This window comes from Sinocyclocheilus rhinocerous, unplaced genomic scaffold, assembly GCF_001515625.1.
Source record: "Sinocyclocheilus rhinocerous isolate Xijiao unplaced genomic scaffold, SAMN03320098_v1.1 scaffold675, whole genome shotgun sequence".
In the NCBI taxonomy this organism is placed as follows: domain Eukaryota; kingdom Metazoa; phylum Chordata; class Actinopteri; order Cypriniformes; family Cyprinidae; genus Sinocyclocheilus; species Sinocyclocheilus rhinocerous.
Window position 1 is genome coordinate 1,516,708 of NW_015629520.1, and position 11,392 is coordinate 1,528,099.

General features: G+C 35.4%; 1 protein-coding gene across 1 annotated transcript; it reads right to left on the bottom strand.

Annotated features, from left to right (window-relative positions):
* Window positions 1–3,435: 3,435 nt before the first annotated feature.
* LOC107739106 (beta-1,3-galactosyl-O-glycosyl-glycoprotein beta-1,6-N-acetylglucosaminyltransferase 3-like) lies at window positions 3,436–9,447 on the bottom strand. Its single transcript, XM_016551102.1, has 2 exons — window positions 8,700–9,447; window positions 3,436–3,446 (listed from the first exon to the last, which is right to left on the bottom strand). The coding sequence occupies exons 1-2, from the start codon at window positions 9,445–9,447 to the stop codon at window positions 3,436–3,438; spliced, it is 759 nt and encodes a 252-aa protein (XP_016406588.1).
* Window positions 9,448–11,392: the final 1,945 nt, after the last annotated feature.

Genomic DNA, 11,392 nt, shown 5'->3' on the forward strand with positions numbered 1-11,392 from the left:
GTCATCTTCTTCTTCTTGCTTTACGGCGGATCGCAGACTTATAAGTGCATTACCGCCACCTATCTCTCAAATGGACCATTGACACTCCTAATTGAGATTGTAGACAGAGTTTCTGGTGAGGTGTGTTTGAATGAGAAGATCGGGATAATAATCTGGATACTATTTTCAGCGATTAACAACTTAAATTCTGCTCTGCACCTCGACCTCACACAAAACGTCTCAGGTTACGTATGTAACCATGGTTCCCTGAGTAGGGAACGAGACAGTGTCTCCTTTAGGGGTCGCTATGGGCAACGCACATACGTAACCTGAGACGTTCCCTTTCAAGGGAACTTCGCTACGGCCAAAGGCCTAGGCTACAGCGGCTCCTGCCAATTCTCTCAGGGGGGGCAAATGTTTGCATGATTAATGAGGATAGGTCACCCATTCAATTGATAAATTAACGGCTAGTTAAAGATGTAAAAGAAACTGAACTACTATAGTATTAATTAAAAAATAAACTGACTAACAATCAATCTCTTGCTCTCCTTATGTTTCTATATGCGTGTTAACACAATTCAGCAGCAAATGAAGACTGAAGCCAGGATGTGGTTTTCAAAAAAACTTTTTACTTCAATTTCAGTGTAATAAGAAATAATTGAAGTCAGACAAATCACTATTTACACAACTCACTTATATGCATCCCAAAAACACTATGTTTGAGAAGTCATCAACGCGATCTAAGGTATAATGCTGGAGTGGCTAGCAGTAAATCTCTAGCTGAGGGAGCAAACACCCAGCTCTCAATCGAGAGGGGGCTCGACCTACAGCATGTTCCAATGCTGGAACAGCTAGCAGTAATTTACTTAGCTGAGGGTGTAGCTGAGACGTCATGGGCTGTTGCCGGCCAACGTGTTGTTGGTGTTTTTTCAATGTATGCTTCAGACACGGGTCACGACGAGGCGTTCCCCATAGCGACCCCTAGAGGACGCAGTTCGAAGTTCCCTTGAAAGGGAACTATTGCATTCCACCAGAGAGGACTGCGGCTGCAACACAGCGTCATTTGGATTACTTTTGGTACTGCTGTTGTTGACATTTTTGCAGTAAATAAATTATTGTGATTGCACTTATCTGTCTGTAATGTTTTTCTTTATACTGTACAGAAATAGTTATGGTTAGGTTTAGAGGTTTAGCGACAATAAAAATGTTTTTAATGCTATATTGTTACTAAAATGGTAATTTCCCTGCATATTTCGGTCAGTTACGTTTTCTATCTTTTTATATTCGCTATAAAATTGGTAGGTTTAGGTTTGGGGTAGGTTAAGGGGTCTATAAATCTAAATGGCTTAAATTATAAAAACGCATTGATACAAATATCTTAATGATATAAAACATTTTTATAGCTAAAAGTACGTAGCAATTTGTACATTTTAAACGTTGAAATGCGTCCAAATAGTATGTTTCAGCATCAATAAAAATTTACAAAAATGTATGTTTTGTGCTTGTAAATGTTATGCACTAATAACTACGAATAAACAATGAGACCAGACTGCTAGTTTAGCTGTTTTTGTGGAACGAATAGCAATGACTTATTACTGGTGTGTGTGGCTCTACTTGTTTCTGCAAAGAAACATTTTCTAGTTTTACCGGTTTCTATTAGTGTTTATCAAAACACATATTGTTTGTTTTGAAATCATTGTTAAAGCATTTGACAGTCGACTGTTTTATATTAGTGCTTGTCAACAAACTGAATCTTTTTTCACATGAAATATGACCTAGGCCTACTAATTTACTACGTTTAGTTCAACCAGTTTTGATAAACGTAAAGAGACTGTCTATTAAACCAATTATATTACAGGTGCAGTATGTAATAGTGACAGCTAGCTGTTGAAATGGGTACTGCAGTCCAAATTCAAATTATTGTTTCTCCCGCGCCCTCTTCCTCGGATGGGACGCTTCAGAGGGTTGTCAGATTGAGGACACGCAACAGGAACAAGCGCAACTGAGAGTGGAAGGTGACGAAATTACACACAGCACCTTTAAGCTCACACTTTTCATATTTTCTAATCTTATCAGGACAGTTATCAAAGCTCTATATAATATGCTTCTTCACTGTTCTTTAACAGTTGAGAAATAATTTATTTGCTTGCAATACCCAATGACAAGTCAAATTAAATCCAGTGTTTGCACATTTGAGCAAATTTGACAACAATTGGCATGCGGGGTGTGCACTATTTTTTGGCTTTAAAGTTTGTGCAGATTCTCGTCAAACATTCATTGCGCTTGATATATGTCTGATGACAGTAATTATGGAATGCCAAAGCTGTTTGAAAAAAGCTATTTTTTTTCCTTAAGTTGGGCCATAACGTTAAATATCACACTCTTTACACACAGATTTGAGTGAGCTGCAATAACACTATTTTCTAAATTTACCTTTCCTTTTCTTGTATGTAGTGCTGGGAGGTCGGATTCATTTTAGTGAATCGGTTCATTCTGACAACTCATGTAAAAGCCCATGAGTTACATAAAAATCTTAGAGGACTAGTTCTCCCAAAAATGAAATTGAATTTTTTTTCACCAAAAAAAAGAAGAAGAAGAAGAATTTTCTGAAAATGTACTCACCCTCAGGCCATCCAAGATGAAAATCAGTTTGTTTATTTATTGGAACAGATTTGGAGAAATTTAGCATTAAGTCACATCAGTGGATCCTCTGCAGTGAATGGGTGCGCTGATTAAAAGAGTAATCCAAATGAATCCAGTCCATCAATTAAAATCAATTAAGCTGCACATTTGTAAGAAACAAATCAATCAAGAACTTTTTCCATCAAGTATTTAGCTTCGAACTTCTGTTTACAAAATACTAAAATATTATAGGAGTCTTCTATACATAATTTTGCTTTCTAAAGTGAAAAAGTCATCTCATCTGAATCAGGTGAGAAATATTTTACAAGTGAAAATAGTTCTAAACAAATACATCTGTAGATTTTGATATGAGAGGACAACAGGGGATAGACTTTTTTTCACAAAGGAAGGAAGCGTTATTATGGATTATGGACTGGCCAAAAGCGATGATTTAATGTTTAAACACTTTAATGATAGATTTGTTTTTGTTTGCTTCACAAGGCTTTAATTCATGGACTGGAATCGTGTGGATTACTTATGGCTTATTGTAATGTTTTTATCAGCTATTTGGTCTCTTATTTTGATGGCACCCATTCACTGCAGAGGATCCATTGGTGAGTATGCTAAAGTGATGTAATGCTAAATTTCTCCAAATCTGCTCTGATGAAGAAACATCTACATCTTGGATGGCCTTCAGCAAATTTTCATTTTTTACTATTCCTTTATTTAACAACAATGGATTAAATTTTTTGTTTTGTGCGTAAGATGGTCATGATCACAGGGCATACAAAAACTCAGCTCTACCACGTCAGCCTTCTCATATGTATTGTACATTTACGAACCACCTGAAACACAAACACGTTCCAGTTAAAACCAGTAATTGAATGTTTTGAGTAAATAGAACAACATAACGTTTTTTTTTTTGCTTTGTACTGCACTTAGATCCAAGAGAGCAATTAAAAGCCAAACCTCAACTGAAGAACAGTTCTGTCCCTTTGCAGGATGCAAGGGGCGTCTGCTTTTTGCTATTATGCCCACAGTTGGAACCAGCTTCCAGAAGAGATCAAATGTGCTAAATCAGTAGCCATATTTAAATCCAGACTTACTTTGTATTTCATGTATCATCTTTTATTCTTAACTGTTTTAATTCATTTTAAATCAAATGTTAAATCATTTTAAAATTGTAATTCCTTGCTTTTATTGTTGTGATTTTTATGGTTATTTTAATTCCTTTTATGTAAAACACTTTGAATTGCCACGGTGTATGAAATATGCTAGCTATATATATATATATATATATAAAACCTTGCCTTGCCTTGCTTTGCAGAGGACAAAAACAGAGAAAGCTGCACCCTTACATCAAATAGTAGCACAATATATTTGAAATTTAAATTCAATGTAATGTAATTTCTACTGAAATTCAAAACTATTCCAATTTTGAAACCTACACATAGATGGATAGTACACAAGATACTATGATGTGGAAGATGAATTCAATTTCATTCTGTTAAAGTGTCCCAAACAAGTTTTCAGTGCTCATTTGGCTGTACCTGTTACTACTCTTGTTAGTGAAATCTTCACTTCAGTTGTCCCACATAGCTCATGGGGGCACAGTTTTGCCTGCATGCCCATTGGCCAGATGAAGTTCTTTAAGGGGCCGTTTACACGACAACGTTTTCAGCAAAAAAGAGATGGTCCTCACTGCAGAACACAAGATCCAGGGGGCGTGGTTGGATCCAGATCCAACTCCTCCCACCTTACATATACCTAAACCTACCCGTCTCCACCCCGATCCCTAAACCCACCCATCTCCACCCCTAAACCTACCCATCTCCACCCTTAAACCTACCATCTCCACTCCCTAGATGTGGATCCAACCCCGCCCCTGGATCTTTGTTCTGCAGTGAGGGGCTACTGGACAAAAATGGGAAACTTTTTATGCGTTTTGACTGTTCGTTTACACGACAACTGCGTTTTGGGGACTGAAAACGCATATTTTTGAAAACGGGTTTCAAAGTGCAAGTTTTTGAAAACGGCACCGTTATCGTTTGTGTAAACACCCAATACGGGAATTGTTAGCTGTGTCCCAAAGTTAAGTGCGCACACTTCGAAGGCCAAGCCTCCGAAGTGCACGAAGGACCCTCCGAAGTATAATACTAAAATATTAGCATTAAATCTTCAAATCCTTCGCAGGATTTCCTAATTCCGCCACCGTGTTTTCCCGATTACCGTTTTGTCGCATAGCACCGGTGCGAGAGGAGAGCTGACCAGAGGACAATCCGGCCAGAATAGGTGGAGCCAGAATTGCTCATTTTTGTTTTTATGTTTTACATCATAATGGAGGAGAAGGTGATGTACCTCAGGCTTAGCCAAGATCGAGGCCAGGTAAATTACACTGATTTGCTGCGTTCCTTTGTCGGATTACAACTTTAAATGCAGGTATTGGCTTGGAGCTTACTTGAATAATGTAATGATATATTAAAAACTACAAAATACACAGACACACACACACAGCAGTTCTAATGCTAACTGATATCTTACAAAGGTGCGATTTTATATAGTTTATTGACTTGACCATGGTGATCATGCACCATCATTTACTCAAGTTGTTTTAAACCTGGATTAGTTTATTTTGTCTGTTGAACATAAAAGTTATTTTTGAAGAATGTGGGTAACCAAGCAGTTGCTGGTATATATTAAAAACTACAAAATACACAGACACACACACACAGCAGTTCTAATGCTAACTGATATCTTACAAAGGTGCGATTTTATATAGTTTATTGACTTGACCATGGTGATCATATGTAGACAGGTTTGCAACCTGGATTTTTTAGGTTAAGCATAAAAATAAAACCGTGAATAAAAAAAATAGAGCATAGTATACAGCTCAATGTTCAGCGGCAGCTGTCACAGCTGAACAGTGCTCTGTTTGACCATGCATGAATGTTCCCAAACACAGTGCGATCTCGGTGTGAGATATGTGATTGTCATATTTCTATAAAAATCTAAAATACATGTTTGTATTACAATAAAAATGGATGATAAATACACCTTTCGTATGGAATTAAATAGCAAAGCACTTTGAGTGTCTTGTTCATCATATTTATTTTCATATAAAAGCAACAGAACTCAAATGATATCATGTTTATCAGCAGCACAGCACATGAGTGAGAATAACGCGATATCCGCCTTTGATCTCGTAGGTATCTGCTCCACTTCGAGTGGTCAGAACTGTCCCCCTTTCAGTTCACCTTCATTTTTGTATTTCTTTTTCAAATAATCTTTCCAGTCAGCTGAATTTTAAACTTTAAGTCTCCCAGAAAAAAATAAATGAATAAATATTTCTTTTTCATTTCATTTAAAAATGTTCTAAATGTACTTCATTTAATATATAGATTTACTTTTATCAGTAATGTTAGAAAGAACCTCTCATGTAATCTAGATTTACCTCTGTCTTATCTAAACAAAGTTGAACAATATTGCATTGGAAATGCACTGGATTTTCACTTTAAAATATGCACACATTCATATGCATAATATGCCAAAAATGACTCTGTTAATGTTTTTTGACTTGTCACATTCAATTTTGAGTGACATGAATAATGCAAATTACGAGTCGGTTACATCACTACTGTAGATATTACTGTAGGTCTTTAAAATTTCTGTCGTTTAACAGCTGTCATATATTAAATGTTTCACTATAGGTACAGTCAAACCAAAATTTATTCAGACACCTTCAACATTTCACACATTATCACAGTGTATTCGCTATAGTTTAGAAAATAGTAATAAAATATGATGAGAACTCAAGAGTTAAACTGTGTCAGAACAAAGTCATTTTGATAATGTCAGATAACATTTAAGCAAAACATGGTCAGGTCAAAGTGTCTGAATAATGTTTGGTCCCACATTTTTATCAATTTTACTAGTAGTCCACTGTATGAAGAATTTTTGGGTATGTCACAGTTTACTTTATTTTGCTATTCTCACTTACATAGTGTCCTGCACCCACTAGTAAAAAAATATCAAAAAATTATATCTGGTGTCTGAATAATTTTTGGTTTGACTGTACATCTTTGCACTTTTTAAATGTTAAAATTAAAGCGTTGCGATGGAATTCACACCATGACATTTGGCCATATTTGATTTTTGGATTATTGCTTATAAATTCTTGTTTTTAAATTAGTAGTACTTAGGAAACCTTTCCTTTTATTATCACAGTTGAAAATTTAAAATATCACCAACCACAAACATTTGAACAGTAGTGTATAATGATTACTTGTATACCTAAAATATAAGTAAATTATTAAAAATTGGATGATGTTAGAACAAAAATGACCTAAATACAGAAAAGAAACTGAAACAAAGTCAAATGATTAGAACATTTAAATGACACAAGTCAAGGTCACAAAGATTTTATTATTGCCATTTTTGCACAGTGATGGTAATTCTTTCTTTGATCCTGCACAACGTACATTTAAACATGCTTGATTCATCTATTGTTGTACCCGACCTTTGCTCAAAATAAAAGTTTATTGATTGTTATAAAGAAGAGTATAAAGGATGAATTCTTTATGAGTGAGGACTTGAAGGGAGTGATAATCCCTCATAATAAAGGATTTCATCAGTAAATTTAGCAACACTGTAAAAAATGGAACGAGCTATTTACACATAATATTTTTGAGTAGTTTTTCCAGGCTTGATTTTTTTTATGGAATCTACCTGAATAACTCATGTGAAATCTCCTAAATTAATTAATCTATGACATAATGAATTTAATATAATTAGTGAAATGTGCTCATTTATTTTAAGTTGATTCTCAAGAGTCTGTGATTTTGAGTGAGGTCTGTTTGTATTTGACTGAGTTATTTTGTACACTTAAAAGACTGTATATACAGCCAAACAGCTCAAGTAGGAAAATACTTGAGAAATACTGGAAAGTACTAGCACTAGCAAAGCTACTGCTCATTGAACAAGGCTTATTGCCTTAAAGGAGTAGTATCCATAACCATAAGCTCTACTCTTCTGCACAATGGTAATGATTGCACTGTGCAATGGAAACTTCAATGTAACAGAAACTCTTTCAAATGTCAAACATAACTGAACATTAAACATTAATAGATGTTTCCCTTCACTCAAAAACACATAAAATAGCATTTAATTAAAAAATGTACTCTCCATATCCAGCCATATGCAAAGCATGATGGGTTTTAATGTTTTTGTCTCGTCGCTCCGGCCGGACAGGGCATCACAGTATGGTAAGTGGCGTAACATTTCCGTCTCACGCTTGAGGTATTCGGCCAATCATAATGCACTGGATAGCTGGCCAATCAGAGTACACCTCGCTTTTTCAGACCGATGAGCTTTGTAAAAATCGACGCGTTTCAGAAAGTCAGGGCATAGAAGAGAAACAATAATGTACAGTATGTGGAAAATAATGTGTTTTTTGAACCTTAAACCGCATAAACACATTTCATTACACCAAATACACAACATAATGTTCTTTTTAGCAACATCATATGACCCCTTTAATTTTTTTTAGTTTAATCAGTTCCTCAATTCAAGCCCCCAAACTGCTTAAGTTTCCTTTAAAAAAATGAGGAAAACACATCTCTTGGTTTTATTGGTAAAAAGTCCTCAATATTTTCTATACAACACTGAATCACAATTTCTCTAATGAAATATACACAATATTTTTAATTATCACCTTAATTTTTTTAATGAAAATTACAAGACTCATGATTCATTTTTTACAGTGAAATATTTTTTATACTGGATAGCATATCCTGCAATAAAATATATTGTAACATATTTTAAATGTATGCAGTCAGTGAAAGAGTCGAAAGTATGTCAAGAACAATCCTGTGTTGTAGTATCGCAGTTTTAATAAATTGCATCTGAACTTGCCTGGGTAAAAAATTCTGGCAATAATTTGGCAACATAATAGTATACAAAATGTAACAATGTAACATCAAAATAATCTAGTCAAAATGTAACAATGTAACATACATGTTAACAGTTTGATTGTTAATTGTTAAAATCTGAAAAATATGTAGGAACTAGAAACCTAGAAAGAGAGCTTCTCTGAAGTGTACAAATAGTTTGCCAATTTTTGGCCTTTACGTCCTCGGACTCCAAACTGTTCTTTCCATTCAGGTGTTTAAGAGACTGAACCATTTCTGCATTGGTTTTAATGGGGAAATCGGTGCCACATGTGTTGAGCAGATACTTCCACTGGACAGGTGACTTTAGCAGATCCTGCATGCAGTTGATGTCCGCTTGAACTCGAGACCAGGAGGTGTAAATCACACTCTCCAGTTTGCTGGCCACAAACACGTTGGTCAGGCAGGACGCAATGGCTCTTACTGCTTGTTTAAAGATCTCAGGAGACTTCTGGTCCACGTGAACACAGTACACATTGTGAGGAGTGTAAATGGCTCTCAAGAGCCTTTCAAACATCTCAATCTTCTCATGGATCACCATGGAGTAAGCAATGGGGAAATCTTTCTCCTCTTTACTGAGAGAAACAGTCAGAAACCCTCTATCTCTGATGTAGGATGGACAATCCTTGGTGGCGTTGAGATAGAATGACTCTGATAGCAGGGATTTTCTTTTTCTAAAGGCCAGGAGCTTCCTGAAAGCCTCCTTGTCCACTCCATCCATGTCTCCTTGGATAATAGCAGAACAAGCTTGTAGTTCTCCAGCATCTTGCTTTAGTAAGTTATTGAAGACCAACTCTTCCTTACGAGGACAGTGTGTCCTTCGTCCTAGATAATTCAGCACGAAGAGGGACACTGATAGGATGGAGACCATTTTCAGAATCCTCTGATTTTTAATCCTCATTTTCAGGTCTTTAAGATTATAACTTTCCAAAAATAACTGCCAAGAGAGTAAACCTGTGCCAGTGAGGAATAAATCAGTCTTTCATGTGGCAAGATGGTAAATCTTGTACAAAGTGGAAGAGCTAAGCTCTGCAAAAGTGATTAATGATTATTGCACAATGGCGTTGTTGATATCACTTACCTGAAGCGTATGATTATCCAATATTACAGTAAATAAGTAACATAATTAAAAAAATTATACAGTTTTTGGACACCAAAAATGTTCTGAAAAAAAAGGCAAAACAGTAAAGATTATTTAAAGTAACAAAGTATTGTGTATCACGTCTTACACTGTTTTAAAAACGTGGGTCGCTTTGACGAAGCTGATTGTCTTACCTGGTTACCAGATCTGTAGTCTGAAATGGGTCTAACATTCTTTAACTCCAACAGTATTTATAGCCTATTACAATTCTAGCTTATCTAGTGATCTTATAATCTACAGACTCCGAACATTGACCCTTCGCCAGGAGTTTGATTGACAGGCAATATGACCAATCATAATGCCCAATCATGGGAATGGTCAAGCTGTTAAAAGCAATGGTTTAGCATTGCACAAGCTGTAGGTGGTGCCAAAAGGAAATGGTCAGATATGGTTCTGTTGCTTATTAAAGAGTCATGTCATGTTTACATTTTGCTGCCTCTTATCAAAAGGCAAAAAATTGTGGAAGTATAACAAAATTAAAATGTTCCTTGTGGAACTATACTTGTTCTGTTAAGTTTAATGTCATTTTCCCACCAAAAACACAGCAAAGCAAGAACTTCAGAGCCTGAATTGAACCCAAGTTGTTTTCAGTGGTCTACACCCCTGCTTTAAAACACAAAACTAATAATGAATACTTTAGCCAGGTTAAAAAGGTAGATCACAGTGCTCACCTTTTTTTTTTTTTGAGCTGTCAGAGATGAATGGATTGTGTTTGCAGCTGTAAATATCTTTCAGTGTTACTGTCACATGTACCAGACGTGGGAGGAATGTTCGTGCAAAAATGTTAAACATTTTCATTTTTGGGTGGACTATTCCTTTAATACATTTAAATTTTGCACTTCACAAATCAATATTGAGATTTTCAAATGAAGATCGCCATTAAAAAAAATGTAAAAATCGATGTTTAAGGTATGTCTGGGTCCTAAAACAAATAATATTGGTTAAAGATGGTTACTTAAAAAGATGGTTATTTTTTATATGTTGCTTCATACATCTGAGAAAAAATGACAGATGCCAGATCTTCAAATCATGATAATTCCTCTCTAATATGTTTATTCAAATGCACATGCAGATTTGATTAATTTATGTTGCTTTAATTTATGTAAACTATGCCAGCATCTAATATCAGCATCTATATGTCATATGTGACAAAAGCCAATAGAACCCATTATAATCAGTGATCCTGTCTACACTGGATGCAACGTGACATGACCTGGGGCCTCATTTATAAAACTCTCCGTAGATTTCATCCTAAAAGTGTGAAAAGTATGCTCAAAAGCTAGATTTTGCGTACGCACAAAGGTTTTCAGATTTATAAAACCATGCCTACGCCAGAACCTGCGCAAAATTCCTTTATAAATCCCAGTCAGGGGAAGATTGTGCGCATGTGCATCTCCACCCCGTCTCCTCCCCGAAACCACCATATATGGAGCTTACAATGCTTTGTTTTACTATGCATAACCTCATCTGAATATAATTTACATTTATATTCCCATCCACGTGACACCATGTTTAACACAGTCAAAGATAAAGACATTAAGGAAATATGAGATACGGACTATAAATGCCATTTGTGCCATACATTAATTTTTATTTCTAAAAATCATCCAATATCCTTGTTATGTTTTAGAATAAATATATCAAGATAAAAACAAAAATAAAAACTAAAACTGTTTAAAATAGTTATCAGATAAATATTTTAGAA